The sequence below is a fragment of the Otolemur garnettii genome, unplaced genomic scaffold, assembly GCF_000181295.1.
Source record: "Otolemur garnettii isolate 467f Iridium unplaced genomic scaffold, OtoGar3 scaffold00023, whole genome shotgun sequence".
In the NCBI taxonomy this organism is placed as follows: domain Eukaryota; kingdom Metazoa; phylum Chordata; class Mammalia; order Primates; family Galagidae; genus Otolemur; species Otolemur garnettii.
In genome coordinates, this window is record NW_003852418.1 from 21,273,231 (window position 1) to 21,294,375 (window position 21,145).

The 21,145-nt window shown below is 59.6% G+C and overlaps 2 protein-coding genes across 5 annotated transcripts in view; one reads left to right on the top strand and one right to left on the bottom strand.

The window, feature by feature from the left end:
- Positions 1-228: 228 nt before the first annotated feature.
- HRH3 (histamine receptor H3) lies at positions 229-4,457 on the bottom strand. 4 transcript variants are annotated; one of them, XM_012803859.1, is made up of 5 exons: positions 4,205-4,454; positions 3,021-3,187; positions 1,347-1,747; positions 819-1,094; positions 229-256 (listed from the first exon to the last, which is right to left on the bottom strand). In XM_012803859.1, exons 1-5 carry the CDS (start codon positions 4,452-4,454, stop codon positions 229-231), a joined length of 1,122 nt encoding a protein of 373 aa, XP_012659313.1. The 4 variants fall into 4 exon arrangements, with proteins under 4 accessions (XP_012659313.1, XP_012659315.1, XP_003787806.1 ...); XM_012803861.1 differs by having other exon boundaries at positions 819-896; positions 1,341-1,747; XM_003787758.1 differs by having other exon boundaries at positions 819-1,747.
- Positions 4,458-20,991: 16,534 nt separating this feature from the next.
- OSBPL2 (oxysterol binding protein like 2) overlaps positions 20,992-21,145 on the top strand; it is a 49,476-nt gene continuing 49,322 nt past the window's right edge. Inside the window, exon 1 of the mRNA XM_003787759.3 lies at positions 20,992-21,056. The gene's annotated coding sequence lies outside the window, so the exon portion shown is untranslated. The remainder of the gene's footprint in view (positions 21,057-21,145) is intronic.

The following is a 21,145-nucleotide window of genomic DNA, read 5'->3' on the forward strand; positions in this document are numbered from 1 at the left end:
CTGAGAGGCAGGGGCAGGCTCAGGCCAGGACAGCAGGTCAGGCTTTGGCCACTCTTGGAGCCACCAGGGCCCGACAACTGGATGGGGGTGGAGCGGGCAGCAGCAGCTGGCACAGCTCAGCCGGAAGCACGGCAGAGAGAGGAGGGCGTGGGAGCCACACCTGCCAATCCAGCCCTGAGCTCCTCAGCAATTCTGTCTCTCTTGATTAAACATCCAAGAACATCAAGTTCACAGACGTGTTTTCTTCTTCATCCTCCTGGAAACACCCAGAATGGAAAAGCAGAGAGCAGCTTCGTGGACCCTAGGCCACTTGACACTGGGTGGCAGAGAGCGTTGGAGGGAAGAGGAAAGAGGGAGCCAGGCCCTAAACTTGAGCAAGAGAGCAAGAGACAGCAGCAAGACAGCATCCGGGCTTGTCTGGGGAGAAGGACGGCACGTGGGTGTGTGTGCAGGGGTGTGCGCGTGCAGGAGGTGAGGGGCACACACCAAGCATGTTTCAGGAAGAACACCAACCAGTAATTGTGTGAAGGGCAGACACCACTGGCCATCGCACTGTCTGTGGGTGTAGAGTGGCATGGCTGGGACCCCCTAGTGTCCCTCCTAGGGTGGAGCCAGGATGTGAGTGGCAGGCCAGCCACTCACACTCCTGTCCATCCAATGAAGGCCCCTCTGGCCAGCCTGACATGCTGCTTCCATAGCTACTCTGGCATTCAGACAGGTGCTCAGATGAGGCGTGGCTCGCTATGGGGCTTCATGGCCCAGCCACCCAGGACACCAAGGTGAGTGGGTGTGGCTGTGGGTGGCAGGGCAGGGGTCACTTCCAGTGCTCCAGGGAGCTGTGGGGCTGGAGCTTGAGCTTCTGTGGACAGAGCAGCTTAGTGAAGGCGCGACGGAAGCTGTGGTGGCACAGGGGGTAGAGGACAGGGTTGACGGCCGAGTTGGCCCATAGGAGCCAGAAAGATGTCTCGTACCAGTAGTCAGGGATGCAGTGGCCATGACAGGCCGCTCGGATGATCATCAGCAGTGTGTATGGGGCCCAGCAGAGCCCGAAGATGCCCACGATGACAGCCAGTGACTTGGCCACCTTCTTGTCCCTCGACAGCCGGAAGCGCTGTGTGAAGCTCTGAGTGAAGCTTTGGGACACCATCTTCATGCGCTTCTCTAATGAGGCCGAGGACGCAGACGGCTTGGAGCCCCTCTTGAGTGAGCGCGGCCTCTCAGTGCCCCTGGAGGAGCTGCCGGAGCTGGAGGTGGGTGAGGCCACAGCACCGGCCCCACCGCTGCCGGCCAGGACTGCCTCCCCAGCCTCAGCACCAGGCCCAGCCTCGCCTGCCCCGTACTTGTGCAGTGGCACAGCCTCCCCTTGCCCCTTCTGCCAGCAGCCCCAGCAGCCCGGGGGCGGCGGGGGTGGTGAGGGCTGGGCCTCAGGTGGGGGCTCCGGGCCGGTGGCCTCTCGGGCCCCGTCCAGCCGGAGGCGGGTACGCCTCTGGATGTTCAGATAGATGCTGAGGTTGAAGAAGGTGACGCTGAGGAAGGGTGTGAAGAACTCCAAGGTGGAAGCCGTGATGAGGAAGTACCAGTTGTAGAAGAACTCAGCGTAGCAGTGGCCCTCAGGGATGGAGCTGCCCCCAGACAGGTACTCCCAGCTCAGGATGGCCGGCCCATAGAGCAGGAAGGCCAGCACCCACACCATCAGCATCTTCTGCACTGCCCTCCGTGTGTCACCCTGCTGGGCACGGTAGGAGACCTGCCAGGAACAGGTGGGGTCAGGAGCTCAACGGGAGGCAGGAAAGTGGGACTGGGAGCTTTGTGGTCTCTGGGTCCCTGGGCATGCCCATCCCTGGGCAGCAATACTCCCCACTTCTCCTTCTCTCCCTCCTTCCTGGACCTCACTTTCCCAGAGCCTCCACCCCCATGCGGCGCCCCTGGCTGGCTGATACCCTGCTGTTAGGATCTGCACCCTAACTTTGTGCTGGGCTATAGCTGTGTGCTCCCCCAGGGCACCTGTCTAGCTCTGGACTCCAGTGCCAGAGTCGGTCTCAGCCTCAGCCCAGGTTAACATGCAATTGTTTATGACAACACGCATCTTGCAGGCCTGAGCCACCTCCAGAGCTCTGTGCTCCAGGGGCCTCTATGCTGCCCCTGTGTAGACAGCCACTGCCCTGGGAGCTGGTGGTGCAGGGATGGAGCCATCAGCTGGCCCAGTGCTGGAAGAATCCCCCTACCCTGCCCCACCAGTGGCAAAGCATCTGAGACCCACATTAAGGCCTCTGGAGAAAGAACAGTAGCAGTAGCGAGTGTGGGGCTCAGGCTGCAGACACCAAGTGCTAAAACCAGCCAGCTTGTAGGGCCTGAAGGTCCCAGTGAGGCATCTCAGATGGGAGGACCTGAGAGCCCCCTGTCGCCCTTCCCCACCAACCTTGTCATGGTGGGAGCATGGGGCAGAGCAGTTCCTAGACAGGGCTAAGGGGAACCTGCTTGTGTCTGGCTCAGTGTGTAGCCCCTGGGGCATCTCCTTTACCTTCACAAAGCCAGGCTCCTTGCACCTTGCTTCTCAGGCCTTCTAGGCTGGAAGGACCGCATGTCCACCCCAGCAGAGGACCCCTGACAAAGCCTGGGGCGGGTGAGCCATCAGGGAGGAGATGGAGGAAGGAGCAACTTTGGTAGCAATGCCCCATGCCCAGATGGCACACACACAGGGGACCTGGGCAGGGGCAGGATCCCTAACTTGTAAAGCACGTGGAGCCACACGCCCCTGACCCCAGATCCTCCCTCAATTCCATGAGCTTTAGATCTGTCCCAGGGTGGAGGCTGACGTGACACCCCTTCCTTCAGGAACACCTGGTTCCATGTGCAGATTCCCTGCCTCCTGCCCCATCTGGGACCAGTCCTGCTGACAGCAAGTGCCCCTTGAACAGACCGCTAGCCCCAGAGTGCCCTACGTGTCAGGGACCAAGCCCAGCAGCACCTGCCCACAACTCAGAAGTGGCTGTCCCCTCCCACGGCCTCCCAGGACTCACAGCTCGGGTGACCGACAGGAAGCGGTCATAGCTGATAAGCACGATATTGAACACGGAGGAGGTACACAGCAGGTAGTCCACCACCAGCCACAGCTTGCAGAGGCCCCGGCCGAAGGTCCAGCGGCCAGTCAGCACATAGGGCACATACAGAGGGATGCAGAAGGCACCTGCGGGAGAGCAGGTGGGCCATGGCTAGACAGGGACTCAGGTCAGCCTGACTGCCATGGACAGAAAAGGAGAAACCAGGGGTCACAGGTGGCTGCCTCTCTGGGACCAACCTTGTCTTACCCCCTGCCCCTTCTGTCCTCACCACACATTCTGCCTCGTGGCTGGCCTTCACTCCCACTGGTGTCCTGGGACTTGGGGGCAGGAGGGAAAATGCAGGCATGGCGACCTCTGGGCATGACAGGACCCGTAGGGCCTGGAATTAGGACTCCCTGGACTTCTGCCCAGCCCTCCCAGCCTTCAAAGGGAGGAAGGCAGATAATTTCCCTGTCCCCAAGCCTCCACCCCCCCACACACACACACCTCCAGGGACAGCCCTCCTCTGTAGCTTAGAATTCCGGCTGGTAGGGAACTTGGCAGCAGCCAGGCCAGCCGCTCCCACCGCCAACCCCCGCTTCAGCGTCTGAGAGGCGCACCTCGCAGCCCCAACAGGTGTCTGGCGCTCTGCCCCTCCACCAGCCCCGCCCCCCAGCCGGCAGTAGAGCGCTGACACGTGAGAGCGCGTCCTCCAAGCATCTCCCCCACCGCTCGCCTTCCCTACGGGCCCTTCCCCCAACGCAGCTCTAAACCCCCCCCCAGGCCTCATCCCCTCCCCCTCCCCCAAATCGCCCCCCCAACGCATTCCCCGTGTCCTGAGACCGCAGCAGCCTTTGTTTAGCTACAGCGCAGGAGCCAGCGCTGCACCCCGCGGTGGCTGCGCCTTGCGCCTCGCTGAGCGCCTGCCGGCTTGCGCCCCTTCCTGAGGGACATCCCTCTCCAGCCCCTGTCCCGCGGCCCGGGTGGCGAGGAACTTCTTTAGGACACACATCCCCACGGGTTGTGGGTGCCCTTTCACAGGCCGAGCCCCCCAGTGGGACGTGTGTCTGCCAGAGCCACCCAGGTCCCCGCTTCAATCCCCGCTGGCCCGGCCAGGGTTGCTGCCCTTGGGCTCCAGAGGCGAGCAAGAGCTTGGGCTTTACCCACGAGGAAGTCGGAGATGGCAAGGTTGAGCAGGAAGAAGTTGTTCTGGGTGCGGAGGCTCGAGTCGGCCACGAAGGCAAGCATGACCAACGCGTTGCCCAGCACCGTGGCCACGATGAGCAGCGCCATGAGCGCGGCCAGCACCGCGGTCCAGGCGGCGGAGAAGCCTCGCGCCCCGCCCGCCGCCGCCGCCTCGCCTGCCAGCGCCCCCGACGCGTTCAGCGGCCCGTCGGGCGGCGCGCGCTCCATGGCCCCGCAGGTTCACGCGGCGCCGGGACGCGGGGCAGGGCGCAGGTCGAGAGCCGGGCAGTCGGGAGGGGCTCCGGCCCGGGAGTCTCGTCTTTGCGGGCTCTCGGCCCGGTGTGGTTCCCCTGGCTGCGCCTGGCGCATGGTCCGCGGAGCCGGGGCCGGAGCCGGGCGGGCGGTGCCTAGGGCGCCGGGCCGGATTCGGAGTACAGGGGGGCCAGCGGCGAGGCAGCTGCTGCTGAAGAGGAGCCGGAGCGCAGCCGGAGCCCGAGCTTCTGCCGGCGCCACCGTGCACCCCAAGCACAGCGCGCAACCGAGTGCGCCCCGCGCCCAGCCCGCCGCCCCCCGCGCCCCGGGAGCGCCCCCGCCATTGGCTGCCGCCCCCCCCCCCCCCCCGTCCCGCCCCGCTCCCGCCCCGCCCGGCGCCGGCAGCACCACGGACAGCGCCGCGTGCCCGCCGGGCGGCTGGAGCCCATCCCCGGTGCGCACCGTGGCGGACGGCGAGCCCAGCCGGGCATGTCCGGGTCTGGGGTCTTGCCTGCGGTCGGCCGGCCCGCGCACCCAGGAGCCGGTCCCTGGCCTGCTCGGCCTCCCTGTGCCCTCGACCCTGGTGACCCCAGCCGGGACCTTGCTGGGAGCCCGGATGCCTGTGGGAACCTGGGGTCGGGGGTGGGGGAAGCGCCCGCACCCGTGCTCAGGGCAACTTGCCTTGCCGGGCCCCTTCTCGTTCATGCTTTGGGAACGTGGGTCTGGGGGTGGGGAACGAACGTCTGGAGGAGAAGGGATTGGGAGGGGGTCTCCGAGAGCGGGTGCCCAGACCAGGGGTCCACTCCACCCGCCATATGCACGGGACCCTGAGGCTCAGTGTTCCTGCGGGCAGGGCCCAGCGCAGGGTCCAGGGTGACCTGCAAGGCGCAGACAGATGTGGAGTTACATAAGGGAAGATGAGGGGCCCAAGCGGACGCAGCTGAGAGGGGAGCGCCGGCTCAGGGCTCAGGCGCCCAGGTTGAGGGGTGAGCAGCGGGCACCTCGGAGCCCGGCGGCGGGTGGCCCCAGTGGGCGGCACGGGGGGCGGTCACTGCTGCAGCAGACAGACGAGGTCACTGAGCTCTGGGCACAACCAGGGCAGCGGCGGCTGCGTTGGCACCTGCAGAAGGGGATAGGGGGATGGGGAGAGGCAGTGTCCCCCCTCCCCCCGACACACGTGCTCATTTTCCTCTGAGGGTCCAGGACAGATTCTGCCTGAGACGTGCACGGCAGACAGATAGACACGCCCACACTCAGACACACAGACACCAAGGCTGGGACACATCAGACAGAAGACAGGGAAGGGGCGGTTCCCTGGGAGAGCAGCGCACTTCTGCAGGTGCTTCAAAGAGGACGGAACCGTGCCTGTCTGTCCGGGTGGGTGGGAGCGACGGGTGTTGGAGGAGGGGCTGCAGATAAGACCCCAGGTATTAGCAACAGGCACGGCCACACTCACAGCAGCCTCCTGATCCCCTCCCCTCGCCCCAGTGGCACCGGGGAGCTTTGGGGAGTGTGGAGCTGGGCTTCTTCCTTAGGCTGGTTGCAGAGAGGAGCCCCCAGATCCAGGACCCCAGCCAGTGCTACTTCCTGGCTTCTAGGCACCTGCTGTGGGGGAGGAGTTTGGACTCTAGTCTTCCTCTTCCTAGAAGTCCTCCCTGACTACCTGGCTGTGGTCATACCCCTCCACCAGCTTCCACCTCAACCCCCTCCCCCCGCTCCCTCCCCCCCCCTAGTGGTCAAGGTAGGAAGTTCCAAGGAGCTGCTGGACTGGATCCAGCCATCAGCCTCACCGGCATGCAGCCTTTTGAGGGAGCCTACCCCCAGCCAGCAGCTCCCTGCTGCGTGGTGCTGCCCCCAGACCATGTTCCTCCCTGACCACTCTCTGAGGCTAGCTTGACAGACAGTGTCCCTGACCCCTCCCCCCACAGAGGCTCAGCAGATGGAAGTGTGGAAGGGCCAGCTTGCTCCCTCACTGGCTCCGGCCTAGGTGTCCCTATCCTGTCATGGGAAACATAAATTGGGATCCCAAGCAGGGCCAAGAATGAAGAGGTCTATAGTCCCACCTGGCCATTCTCCCTCCCTCCCCACTTCTCTTCACCTGTGACCCACAATTGCTAGATGACCCTGGCTGCGGGAGCTTTCCTGGTGGTCCATCTGCCCTGCAGTAGCTGGTGGGACAGCCCAGGCTCCACTTACCCCACAGCTGTTTTGGGCAAGCATAGCTGACTGCCATGATGATGGAAAATGCCCACTGCACATCAGGGTTGACACTGGCAGTGTTTCTGGCACTGGGACACTGTGTCCTGCTTGTCATCTCCTTGCACCCTCATGGAAAGTTTGAGGAGGGCCTGGGGTTCAGAGCCTGGCACTGGTCCCAGCTGTGTCACCTTGGGATGTTACTGAATTTCTCTGAGCCTTGAGGTCTTCCTCTACACATGGTCCAGAGGGCTGGTGGTGACCCTGCAGGTGCGTACACCCAGTATGCCAGACTGGAGGTGACACTTATGTGCATGGCCTCATCAGTCCCCTAAAGGTGGGCAGGCCCACTGAGGCACCTGCTTGAGGTCACACATGGCCCAGACCCCACTCTCTCAGTGGCTACACTCCTGGCACAGTCCTGAGGCCAGCAAGTGGACCAGTGTGACTAGCAGCCATGCACAGCGGCTTGACCCTGCCTGGACAGGAGCTTGATATCCTGTGGGCAAAGCAGAAGTCTGTCTTGGCCAAGGCAGTGCAGTGGGGATGGGGCAGGTCTGCACACGGCTGTCCACAAAGTGTCATGCTTAAGGGGACTCTGTCTCCAGGAGTGGCTGTTCTAGTTGGGCAGTTCATGTGGGAAAAAAGTAGCTCAGGTGGGGTGATTCACGTATTTAGGGGTAGTGGCCAATGTTCTGGCAGGAAAAGGACTGGACATGAAGACAAGGAGCTCTGGGCAGAGCCATGTGGACAGCCACGTGACCGTGGGCACAGCCTGCTGGGTTTTGGATCACACACGAAAACACCCACTAGAATGCATCCACCCTGAAGACGTGACATTAGCAAGCCTGTCATAGGCCATCCCAGAGCGGGTGTGATAGCACACATGGAGTGGCCACTCTGGAGACCCACGGACTCCCACCTCCTGGCCCATCCACTGCTGCTGCCCCTGAATGTCTGACGCCCAGCAAGAGTCAACACTGAGCTCTGATCGGTCCGTTCTTGGAGAACAAGTCGCCGCCTGCTGGTGAGCTCCCTGCATCACCCCCTCCCCCCACTGGCCCTCAGGACCGCAGACCTGCTCTTGCCCGCAGAGCCCACACCACAGCCCAGGGCCTGTGGAGTCCTGACCCACATGCGCAAAGCATCTCACAGGGATCCACTTCCCAGTGAAGGAAGAGCAGGCGTGGCCCCATGGCCATGGAGCTGCCCATGCTGTGTTACCTCCCACACACCATCCAGGAGCTGCTGGCCTCACAGGCTACAGGGACAGCCTTCCCAAAGGCATACCAGCTCAGGGGCAATAGCCCTCAAGCACAAGCACTGGTCTACAGGATGTGGGTAACAAACTGGAGACCTTATATAGCTGCTTCTCTGGCAAGACCATGGTGGCCAGGAGCCAGGAAAGGCCCATGAGCAATAGCCCACTGGGGGTTTGTGCTTTTAAAATTTTGGACGCTGCAGGGTCAGAGGTCCTTGTCTTGAAGGCGGCACATTGTCACCAGGGGACCCTGGAAGGGTCCCCTTGAACTCAGCTGCTACATCTCTCGGGCATTTTCAGCTCCTTGGGCCTGGGGGCCAGCAGACAAGGAGAGGAGTTGCCATTATGTCAGGGTAAGTGTCCCAGCAGGAGAGGGTGGGCGCTCTCAGGCACCTCAGCACCCTCTTGCCCAACGGCCTCTGTGAATGGACAAGTGCAATTGTCCCAGTGAAGAAGTTGCAGCAGCCAGGGGCTCAGCACTGCAGGGGCAACAGCTGAGGTAGGGGCAAGAGTGGAGGGTGCATGGTGTACCCCAGGGAGGCCTGAGACCCACTACCCCTCCAACCTGTCTCTGGTCTTTCCCAGGGGTTATCTCCTTAAACCTCTTGGACCCCAGCCCTGGTTGGCATCTGCCTCTTGGAGGCCCATGCTGACCCAGGCCAGATTCCGGGACTGAAAGGGCAGTCATATGTCTCCACTGAGAACAGGAGTCCTGAGCAGAGGCCTAGAGAGGCGGGGAGAGAGGGAGGTGGGTGTCGGGAGGGAACAGAGTTCCAGGCAGAGGAACAGCAGGCTCAAAGGGCGACAGGTGGGAGGTGTCTGGTGTGTTCCGGGGGCCTATGTGGCTGGAGCACAGTGTGGGGCGTGTGTGGGGAGACCTGTGAGCATGGGTCGCGTGGCACCGTGAGTTGTGACAAGGACGCTGAGGTTTTCCTGGGTGAGACCAGAGCTCGGGGGCAGGGTTTGAAGGACATTTGAACAGGGTCCCCCCGCTGCTCTGAGAATGGTCTCTGGGAGGACGGGGGCAGAGGGTGCAGGGGGGAGGCCTTGGCGAGAGTCCTGGCAGAGAACCATGGTGGCAGCAGTGGGTGGGCAGACCTGGCAAAGCCGAGGTGTGAGAGGACCAAGGGGTCCGGCTAAATTCATGGTTTGGACTCAAACAGCAAGAAGGAGGCAATGACATGAGGGAGATGAAGCAGGTCTGGGGGGATCGTGGCGGGCTCTGAGAACGCTGACACTGAGTTATTAACTGGACCTTGGAGAGAAGAGGTCATTCAAATGAGCAGTTGGGCTCTGGGTGAAAGGAGCTCTGGGCTGCAGCGGTCGTGCTGGGTGTCACAGCATCAGGTCGCAGGATGCTGACCCAAGCACCCCAGGCAGTCCCAGTAGCAATTGTGCCCTTAGCATCTCTCCTGCCCTTCTCTCCAAAGGGAGAAGACCCTTTGAGCCAGGGCCTGCCTAGTGCTGTCCCCACAGAACTTAGCTCCTGCTGTGTGGGGACATAGCCCAGTAATGGGAAGCGTGGGGCAGTGGGGCTGCCCAGGCCAGACAGGAAGACCGTCCTCCAGCCACAGCCAAAGACACTTGCTAGGGTCTGGGTCCAGTGCCACGTCACCTCTTTAGAGGAACCGCTATTTGCTTTCTCTTTCTGCCAGAGCTCATTTGAATATGGGAATGTAAATTTTTCTTTTTTTGTTCCATGTCTTTTTTTTCCCTGTGACATTCTGAGCCAGCTCCGGGTGCACCCTGATGAGCTCAGGGCCCGGGTGAGGTAAAAATGGCGTCTGAGGCCACCGATTTGGAATAAAAAGCTGAGTCTAACTTTCCCTGCCTTTGGGGACAGGGCAGAATTGGGCCCAAGGCCCAGGTCGCAAAAAGGAGAGAGGGGACAGGAGATCCAGAGATGTAGTTTGGCTGCAAACGGCAGCGACCAACTCACAAAGGCCCAAGGAAAGGAGTGTGCACTGCTGCCCGTGGTGTGAAGTCCCAGGGAATGCACTTCAGACGCAGCTGCATCCAGAGCTCAAGGAGGAGCTGCTTCTCCCCTGTCTGTCCCTGTGCTTGCCTCACTCTCAGGCTGGGAGTCTCCCTGAGGCCTCTCCCTGAGGCTCCAAGCTGCTCCTCTGTCTCCTGGGGAGGGGTGGAGGGTCTGCCACAGAGCCCAGGACAGGCCTGGTTCAGGTAGTGTGGTGCCTGAACTCACAGTGGTGGCAGTAAGCGTCACTTGAACCCACCCCCGAACCCCCTGTGTTGGTCCCTGCTATAACTTTGGCAACCTGGCAGGGCCTGGGAAGCTCCAGCACTGTCCTGTTGGGGTGGGAGGCTTAGGTACCAAGAGCTTGGCGGGGGGGCAGTGGGACTGCAGAGGAGGCCCTCCCTCTGGGTGTTGGCCTCCCACCACCTGTTGCTGTGTGCTGGGCCAGAGAGAGAGAGTGGAGGCTGAGATTAGAGGGTGGGGGAGTGATGGTGAGGAGGGCTACAGCCTTGCTCCACATTAGAACTGTCAGATCAGGGGCTTGGTGGGGTGGCTCTGGAGGCCACACAGGTTGCCCCAGGAGGAAGCCAGCAGCCCTTGGGTCTGCTCCCTGCTCACCCAGAGTGGTGCGGCCAGTGCAGGAGGCAGGGCTGTGCCCACTCCACAGGTGGCCAGTGGCTCCTGAAACACTGAGCTCTGACCGTGGATTGGCCCCTCTCACATAGCCCTTGGGACCCAGGTCTCCACTTAGGATTGGGGAGGCCAGAAGGGACAGCAGGTGCCAGGCTCAGAGGCTGGAGAGGACAAGAGAATGTGCAGAGATGAGTGGAGTGGCTTTGCCGCAGTCTGAGTTCCCTTACTCAGACTGTGAGTAAGAGTGGCTCCTGCATGGAGGTGTGTGGAGTGGCCTTTCCGCAGTCTGAGTTCCCTTGGCCCTGAGGGTGGCTCCTGCATGGAGGTGCTGAGCACCAGAGCAGGGCTAATCCCAGGAAGGCTGCTCAGAGGAGGTGGAGGTCTCTAGGACCAAGATCTGGTCTGAGGGGGCAGCTGCCCAGTGCAGGGCAGAGGCTGCTGGAGGAGCCAAAAAGATGAAAAAAAGACCCTCACGTGAGGAAAGGGGCACCTGGCTCCTGGGAGGTCCCTCTGGGTGAGCCAGACAGCACTGGTGTGTGACGCGTCTGCCTCCTGGCGTTGGCTGGGAAGCGTTTGCTGAGTGAACAGAGCGGGTTGCATCTGTGCAGGCTCCCTCTGTGGGTTAAAAATGCCTAAGTGATAGGGAAAACAGAAAAGAGAGAAAGCAGAACTTGGGCCTCTCCGGAGCCCTGGGCCCAGCTGTATACGAGGCCCTTGGTAAGGTCCAGAGGGCTCCAGAACAGCTAGAACCCAGCTTCAAACCCAAATCCAGCTGTAGGGGAGCCCAGCCTCAGCCCAGAAACCTCCAGCCATACCCATGGGTATCTGCCAGGGCCCAGGGACAGACCCACACCTTGACCCCCTTGGACTGCCAATGCTCTAGGACCTTTGAACTAGGGTACAACCCACATCAGGCCATGCATAGTAAGTATCAACCTCCTGGGGGTCATTAGGCTAGTGGTAGGGACAAGCTGCCCCAATCGAGAGCCCAGCCCAGACCCTGGAACCTGCAGCCTGCTGGGAGGCGGCCCTCCCTTCCCAGATCCTCACCCCTCAGCTCAGCCCCACCCCAAGCCTACCCCTCCCAGAACCCTCTGTGTTGCTCCTGGTCTCCCTATCTCTCCTGGGCCATTCTCAGAGCCCCTGACCCTGTGTGTATGTGTGTGTGTGCACATGCACTCACTGCCCTGATTGAACATGTGTGGCCCCAACCCCTGCTAGAGCGGTGGGCTCTGCTCACTGATGCAAACTTCAGGGGAGCATAGGGCTTTGTGTGGAGTGGGGGCTCAGAGAGCTGCCTCCTGGGCAAGTCTAGGACCCCTCAGGAGAGGATTGCTGCCTCTGTTTACTCCCTCAGTCTCCCTGGATTCAGAGCAGCTCCTGGAGGACCAGTGCCTGTCAGGAGAACAATTCACCAACTTAGCCAGTGCTGGGTGCAGGGTCCAGTTACTGGAGACATCCCCTGGGTCCCTAAGGAAGGAAGGATGAGGCCTGGGTGACTCCCAAGGAGCAGGGTGAGAGCACATGCTTGTCTCTGAATGTGCACCTGTATCTGAGTGTGTCTATATGTGTCTCTGAGGGGTCAACGTGTGTGCACGTGTGTCTGAGGGGCCAGGAGGGAGGCAGCACTCCTCTCCCTCCACAGGTCCTCGGTGGACAGGGTCAAGAGACTTGTCTGGAGGCAGACCCCTGGGTCTAGCCTGAGTCTCAGCCAATCGCTGGGCCCCCACACACTCACATGTGTTGGGAACAAGGAGGCAAGCTGCCTGCTGGAGCTGCCACTCCAAATCAAGGTACCAGAGCTGGGAAGCAGGGTGAGGGCCTGTGCAGCCTTGCACCGGGAGGGGCTGTGCTCATGAGGCTCACTTAGCTCTCCTTGCAGCCCCCCCAATCAGCCTTAGTGGGCAGTGCTAGGTCCTCGGCAAGAACTTGGAGCCCCAGCCCCCAGCCCCACATCAGGACCTGCCTTCTGTGGGGGCACAGTAGCTACGTGGGCTTTCCCCGTGGCCCTGGGCTGCCCTTCCACCTCTACTGCCACCCCCACACCTGCCAGATCTCAGCCTGGGTCTATCTCTTCCTGGAATCACATGATCCTCTCCCTTTTTTTTTTTTTTTTTTTTTTTGCAGTTTTTGGCTGGGGCCGGGTTCAAACCTACCACCTGCAGTATATGAGGCTGGTGCCCTATTCCTTGAGCCACAGGCACTGCCCTAATCCTCTCACTTTTTAAATGTGCTGTGTGGATCTTGGCTGAGCTGGGCATCCTGTGTGATGAGCGCTGAGGCCAATGGGTGACTGTTCCCTTCTCGGGGCTCCATTTCCTCATCTGTACAATGGCCTGATGCCAGGTGAGCCAGTGGCTAAAAGCCCCTGGTAGAAACATCTGGAGCTCCTTGGAGTCTATCTTGAGTGTGTCACCAGTATGCCACCCTGAAGGTGATCCCAGTCTGGGATGCCCTGGTGAGAAGAGGAAGGGGTCCTGGGGGGCAGCCCCCATGTGGAGGTCTGGGTGTATCAGCCGGGGCTCTTCCCTTACCAGGAGGAAAATCTCAGCATGCATCCAAGTCCACTGGTGGTGCCTTCTGCAGGCACAGCTGTATCCACAAACCCACATGCTATCATCAGAGCCCGTGTTTCATTGGCCCCGGGCTCAGCCCTGCCCCCTTTTCAGGCATGGCACTTCCAGGCTGACATCCTAGCTCAGAGTCCTGGGGTAGAGAGATATCCTTGGGCCTAAGCCCACGGTCTGATTACCATGAAGAGATGAGTGATATCCCAGGTCCCAATCATGTCCCCCCATCTGGGGCCAGTTGGGATTAGCCTGCAGGTGGATGGTCCCCAAGAGAATTCAGGCTGTTCCTAGGAGACAGGGTGGGTGCTGGGCACAGCACCAGGGGCAATGCCCTGCCCTTGCCAGAGTGCATCGCATGCCCTGTCTCCTCTCCTCCTCACCAAGCCTGAGGATACTAAGGCTTGGAGAGCTGTGATAGCCCATCCTGACTGCCATGAGCAGAAGGCTGGGCCTAGACCCATACAGGATCCAGGTTCCTCCAACTCCCAGCCACCTGCCCAGACCCACTTGCACCTATCTCCTGCAGACACCCAGGGCATGTGTGAGTGCAGACTATGAGCAGCTTGGCTAGCACTGCTCTGTGGCCAGGTGGAAGCATTGGGCTGTGTCTCCCCAGCCCTGAGGGCCTCTTGGCAGACGGCCTTTCCCCAGCATGGGCAGCTCTGGCACAGTGCCCAGTGCAGGCTTCTAATCAGCCCTGCATCTCTTCCCAGAACAAACCTAGCCTGCTCACCCAGACTGTCACCATGCCTGAAGGGGCCAGAGCCATCCAGCCAGCTGCCTGCAACTCCTGCTCCCCAAAATTGGAGAGGCAGCGCCAAGTGGGCCCACATCCTCTACCTTGCCCTCCTGGCCCAGGGTGGCTACAGAATGTGCTGGGTCCACTGCAAAATGAAAATGTGATTCCTGGCCAGGCGCAGTGGCTCACACCTGTGATCCCAACACTCTGGGAGGAGGAGGCAGGTAGATCCCTTGAGCTCAGGAGTTCGAGACCAGCCTGAGCAGGAATGAGACCCTGTCTGTACTAAAAATAGAAAAATGACCAGAGCGTTGTGGCTGGTGCTGGTAGTCCCAGCTACTCTGAGGCTGAAGCAGGAAGATTGCTTGAACCTAAGAGTTTGAGGTTGCTGTGAGCTAGGATGTGATGGCACTCTCCCCAGGGCACAGAGTAAGACTCTGTCTCAAAAAAAAAAAAAATGTGATTCCCTTGCCTCCAAGTCATTAAGAATTTCTTTCTTTTTTTTCTTGAGCCCTCAAGTTGTCGCCCTGGGTAGAGTGCTATGGCATCACAGCTCACAGCAACCTCCAACTCCTGGGCTCAAGCTGGAGTCGAACCTGCCAGCTCAGGTGTATGCGGCTGGCACCTTAGCCACTTGAGCCACAGGTGCCGAGCCTCATTAAGAATTTCAAGAGTGGGCTCGGTGCCTGTGGCTCAAGTGGCTAAGGCACCAGCCACATACACCTAACGTGGTAGGTTCAACTCCAGCCTGGGCCCGCCAAACAATAATGACGGCTGCAACCAAAAAATAGCCAGGCGTTGTGGCGGGCACTTGTGGTCCCAGCTACTTGGGAGGCTGAGGCAGGAGACTCGCTTGAGCCCAGGAGTTGGAGGTTGCTGTGAGCTGTGATGCCACGGCACTCTACCCAGTGGGATAGCTTGAGGTCCTGTCTCAAAAAAAAAAAAGAATTTCAAGAGTGATAACAACAGAGCCGTGGGCTGAGTTCAGCTTCAGGCATGGGTTGAAGCCAGCAAGCCACAAAGCTCTGCTGGGCATAGCACCACCTGCTAGGTCACCATTTTTCTCTTCCAAGAGCCCTGAAGACTGGCCTGCGGTGCAAGCTCCCTGTGGTGATCCAGGGCCTGGCATGCGGTGACCTGGCTATCTTCTCTGACTTCCTCCCATGAATGGAATGAGGAGAGCACACCTATACAGAGGAACCCCAAGTGCTTGGCTGTCTCTTACTCAAGCTCTCCCAAGCTCCACTGGATACTGCTGCCTCCAGGAATGGAGGTGGACTACTGACACCAGTCCCTCCCTGCTGGCCGGCTGGCTCTGGACAAACTGCACACACCACACTGCCCTTGGGCACCCAGCGGCCCCTTGTCCCTCCCTGCTCCCTGCTTTGGTGTCCCAGTCATATTTACTTTGCCCCTCCCACCTCTATGACCGGCAGCTCCTCTGGCACCAGGGCCCAGCCAGTGGCTCTGGCCAACGCACTTGGCTCCCGGCAAGTTAAATCTAACCCAGCCCAGCTGTCTCTCCTCCGCTCTTGCCTGCCCCGCCGTCCCCCGCACAGGCATGTGCCCAAACCCTTCCCACCCCACGTGGGCCCTTGGGAAGAGTGGGGGGGGGCAGAACCCCCTACTTGCTCACACAAGGCAACCCCTTTTCCAGTTGCCCTGGGGTCTGTGCCCTGCTCACAGTGGGCCCCAGTGCCCTGCGTGGGGTTGACAGCACGGCAGGCTTTCTATGGGCATAGTGAGAAGAAGAAACAGGAATCCATGTCCCACCAATCAAGGTGCAGGCAGGAAGAGGGAAGCCTGGGGGGGAGGCTCCATGGCCCAGCCATGCTGAGGTGTGTGGCAGGTGCAGACAGAGCATAGCAAGGGCGTCAGGGAGCGTGAGCAGAGATCTGCCCTGCATCTGATGCTGCCCTTCCTTCCATGTCTCCCTAGTGCAGGGCGCTCACAGTCCCTTCCAGACATGGCCACATTTCTGTGCCCAAGGGAGGCCTGGTGCTGCAGGCAGGTCTGGTCAGTGGGGCTCTGAGTGCTCTCAGGGGGACCTATCATGTGGAGCCAGCTTGCAGCTCCTCCGACAAGTGGCCACCCAGTGGCCCGCAGCCCCATGTTTGTTGAAGCTGACAATACTCCCATCCCACCAGAAGTGGCACAGTTCTGGGTGTGAGATGTGAGCATAGTGCCAAGTGTCTCTTCCGGGACAGGTCTTGGAAGAGAGCTGACTAATCCAGGGGAACAGCAAGCACTTCTGCCCTTCCTCTTTCCCTCCACCTTCTTTCTAATCAGATATGCAGGTGATGGTAAGAGCACTGGCAGCCATTTTGGGCCAGCACCAAGAAAATGACACAATAAGAAAGGAGCTGTGTCCCTGAGGCTGTGCGGTGCCCTGCCAGTCAGACAACTTGGGTGTATGTCACATAAGAGAGACATGCAGTCTGTCTTGATGGTGCTTATGATGTTCTAGGCTTTCTCAGAAATGCAGCTCCAACTAGTCCTGCAGGGCAGGTGGCCATGTTGGCTCAAATGTTACCCACCCCCCACTCCACCCCTACCCCCCACAGAATAGGAGGCCACTCCAGTGACCTGCAGGAAACTTCATGGAATGAAATCCTGGGTCTGAATTAGGCCATTCCTGTGTCACAGAGCCCCAGTGTAAGGTGGGAAGGGTTCCAGGGGGCCGTGGTGAAGGACACTTGCTGGCCTCCTAGCAACACTGTCTCCAGAGGCTGAGCACAGTGGCCTGAAATCTCAATACTCTGGAAGGCTGAGGTGGGAGGATCTCTTGAGTTCAGGAGTTCAAGACCAGTTTAAGCAAGAGTGAGGCCCCATCTGTACTTTAAAAAAAAAAGAAAATTAAACAGGCGTTCTGGTGGGCACCTGTAGTCCCAGCTACTTGGGAGACTGAAGCAGAAGGATCATTTGAGCCCAGGAGTTTGAGGTTGCTATGAGCTGTGGACGCCATAGCACTCTAGCCTGGGAAATAGAGCAAGACGCTGTCTCAAAAATAAAAATCACGGCCGCATCTGTGACTTAAGGAATAGGGCACCGGCCCCGTATGTCGAGGGTGGTGGGTTTGAGCCTAGCCCCAGCCAAAAACTGCAACAACAACAAAAAAAAATAAAAAATAAATAAAAATCACTTTCCCCAAATCTGCTTGACTGTGGAACCCTTCCGTCCAGAAATAGAACAATATCTAGGAAGGCTTTGGGGGTCAGGGCACCCGGCCGACACAGAACCTCATCACCATGCTCTTGGGGTGGTTTAGGTGTTGGTGGTCCAAGGTGCTCAGCTAATTCCAGGCACACAATGAGTATGTGGAACATTCTAGGCTGCTACTGCATGCCTAGTGGGCATGCAAGTTGAGGATACTCCTGTCCTACCCTTCCCCCTGATTGTCCTCGGTCCAGTTGGCTGGACAAGTGCCCCCAGTCATCACTGGGCAGAATCTTAGGGCCACTGGCAGAGGCCAGGGTGGGAGTGCTGCTAGGTCAGGTGAGAGCCAACCCAGTGACAGGCTGTTTATGAAGCCAAAGGAGTGAGGAAGCTGTGGGGTAAAAAGTTTATAAGAGGAATACCATTTTTTTCCTTTTGGCAGAATTTAATGGGTGCAGATTGTTCAGGTCCCAAAGACACAGAAAAAAAAAAAAAGAAAAAGAAAAAGCCCTTTGCTGCTGCTATTGATAACTTGTCTCTCTTCACGTGGTGGGTTCAAAACTAAAAATACTCTCCTCCTGACGATAGGGGAGCCAAGTGCTGTCACGTTGCAGAGGAGATTCGAAAGTTTTGGTGGGGAGGGATCATCTTGAGCCACGTGAGGGCTAGGGCCAGGGCCAGGCCTCAGTGGCCAGGCTGCCCTTCCGCAGTCCAGGCTGCATCTGCACACAAGATTCCATGGCATTCCACAGAAGGAGTGGGAACTGTCCTCTCCACAGGCCTGGGGAGGGCCAGGGAGAGAAGCAGCCAGCAGTGCTAAGGCACCCACACTCTTGGGTGCCAAGCCTGTTTGAGATATGGGGCCACTCTGGTCGCACACCCAGATAAAGTGGTAAACCCTGGCCTAGAAACCTGGTGGGGAGGTAAGAGTGAATTGGAGGAGAGGGCAGTGGCTTTGCAGTACCGCTGTGCCCCCTCTGCAGAGTGACCCTGGGTAGGTCTGCTCTCTAAGCCTTGGTGTCTCTATCCAGAGGGAGGACAATAGTCTCTCTTCTGCCTCCTTCATGGTGGAAGGGAAAGAAGCAGTTGACACAGAGGTGGCTGCGACCACTGGACCACTGGACCCACAGACCAGCTGGCAGCCCAGGGGAGGGTCAGGAGAGCAACTGGCTAAGGAGCTGCCTTTGGAGGGGAAGGAGGTGGCTCCCCCCTCCTTGGCTAGTAGGACAGAGGGAGGCTTCTAGAAATTTGATCAGAGAGCTTCCACCCCCTATCCTGAGCACTTAGGCCCGGTTTGGCCTGCGGAGTCCTATCAAGATCTTAGGGGTCCATCCATGTTGCCCCTAACTTCAAAGAGACTTGGGACATGGAGGCACCATCATCCATGGTGGGTGGGAGGCAGCACAGACATCACTGCGGGGTTCGTTCTTGGGGTCAACTTGGTCTGAGAACAGTTCATGTGGGAGAAGACACCTCCCAAATCACCTACCAGACCAGAACTTCTCAGGTTCTAGAGAGCATGCACAGCGGCCAGCTGACCCTGTGTGGCATAAGCCATGGCCAAGCAGGCCACATCTGGGGCCGGACTGCTGGTGTGCAGACTACACTATGTCCAGAGCCATCTTGGGCCACTCCTCACTGCAGGGCTCGGGAACCACTGAACCTGGGGGCACAGTCGGCTCACCTATAGAGTGGGACTCACAACAAATGGACACACTTGACTGGCTGCTGCCAACATGAAACCTGACAAGGTGTGTCCATCAGCGGCCCTCAGCTGTTGTCACCATCATCACCACCATCATAACCACAGGGTGGTCCGAGCCAACTCTGTTCCCTTTTTGGTTCCCATCTTCCGTCTCTGGAGAATTTGCCTCTGAAATTGGCCTCTTGACCTAATGGAGATGATAAGAAATGCTCCCAAGTTAGTCCTGAGGCATCCTCTCCTCTATCCGCTGAGTGGGGGAGGATTCCCACCCAATCCCACAGTGGGTACCAGGAAGAAGGCAGTGGCGGCCCTTGGAGCCCAGCTGTTGCATTTGTTAAAAGGGTTAACTGTCCCCATCCCAGCCCCAGGGCCATGGACATCATGCCCCCTCCCCTGCCCCCACACCCAAGGTCAGGGTGGAGCTGGCCACACTCAGCCTTAGGTGGCCCTCGACAGGCGAGGGAGTCCTTCTGCCTGAGATGATGCTGTCCTCACCAGTGTGGAGCCCCTTAGGGCATGCCCCTCGGTCAAAGTCACAGACAAGGGGCGCAGGCAGTGGGCTTCCTGAGCTCTGGAGGGAAGCTGTGGAGTGTGGTCATCTCCATGTCAACCAGCCTCACTGTCCTTGCCCTGGCTTGGGGGCTTATCCACCTCCCCTTCCCTCTGCCGGCTGGAATAGCTTTCTTCAGGGTAACCATGGCAACGCCTTTGTTTCTGAGGCTGTGCCTCCCTCCCGTGTCTCTCTTCAGGAGGGGCTCAGAGGCTCCTTCTTAGTCCCAGCACGTCTCCAGTGGTGCCAGCAGACAGTGGGCCCACCAGCAAGCAGGGGTCACCCTGGGATGGGGGAGCCCTGACTCTCTGGTCCCACAGAGACCCCACTCATTCACCCACTCGGGCCCTGATGTTTATGGAGCGCCAGCATCAGCCAAAGGGGCCTGTCCCTGCACCACTGTCCTGCTAAAGACCACCTGGAATGGGGGAGATATGGGTGCAGAGGCCTGACTGGGGCTGGCTCTAGGGGACCTTCAGAACACACCATGGGATCACGGGTGCTCGCAGGGTGTCTGGTACTCCCTTGGCTCCACTTCACACTGACTTAAGCAGAAAAGAAATGGAGTAGCTCATGTAACAAGCAAGTCAAAGACAGCACTTGCTTAAGGTCTTCTGGTTCCAGATGACCCAGTGGCATCTGCCCCTGCTTTCCTCTGGCTGACTTTATTCCCATGCACCCCTCTCCTCAGGTGGCAAGAATGTCTACCTGCAGCCTCAAACTTCCTCCTTCTGCTGCCTAACCCAGTCCTGAACAGGTCTGTGGGCAGAAGTCTTTCGACTTCAACCTCCCCTCTGGTCCCAACTTCCTGAACCCACAGCAAAAGTCCCAGAGCTGAGCCTCCTTGGCCAGGATGGGGTTACAGGCTGACCTTAAACCAACTGCTGCGACTCTAAGTAGCCAGCCTGGTTTATGTCACTCCTACTCTCCTCAAACCAGACCCATGACTCAAATGAGATGATGAGAGAGGAGCCCTGATTTGCAAAGGAAACTCTGGGTGCTCACAGGCTCAGAGAGATTAGTTGACTTGTCCGACACCTCACAGCTGGTGCGGACGGAAACTCCAGGACTGACTTCAGAGCTTCTGGGGCTTAACCACAGAGCCACTGTAGGGCAGTGGGAGTTCTGAAGGGTTTTAAACGGGAGTGAAACGGCGAAGAATGCAGCGGAGGGGTAAACTGGCGCTGGATTTTGGTGAGCGATGGAAGGCGGCGGGCAAAGGCGGTAGCCGATATTCGAGATTTGGTAGGACAGTGTGGAGCGGCTACGCCCCACCCACGACCGGGTCAGCTGCTGTAAGGCTCTGGACAGTGGAGGTGTGGGCCTATATGGCAGCGTCGCCTCTCTGGCGCAGCGCACCTGCCAGGGGAGCGTCTGCGCCCTAGGCCACCTGACTCACTGTTTGTAAACTCGCCTGTTCCGCAGCCACGCCCTTTCCTCCTTCTCTCCCTCCCCTTTCGGGTCAGTATCTGTGTAACCCCGCCTCTCCTCTGCTATCATGGGCTACCTGTGCTGTCATTCCTCCGTGAGGCGGAGCTGCGAGGGGTAGGCCGAGGCCGTCCAGCGAGGTGATTAGCATAGTCCCGCCTCTCGGCGCATCTCTCGGGCCGGACGCTGATTGGGCGAGTGGCGGCTGACGCGACGGCGCCGGGAGCAGCCAGTGGCAGACTTGGGCTGTCAATCTGCGAGGTGGCGGGCCGCACTTCCGCCTCGGTGTCAGTGGGTCGCGGGTCTGCGGGGCGGGGGCGGGACCGGTAGCGAGCTCGGCTGGCGCCAGAGTGACCTGCGTCCAGGTGAGTGGCCCCATGGCCCGCCCGGAGAAAGCCCGGACCCCGGCATGCGGCGGCGGGGCCGGAGCGGGCGGGGCAGGACCCAGGCCCGC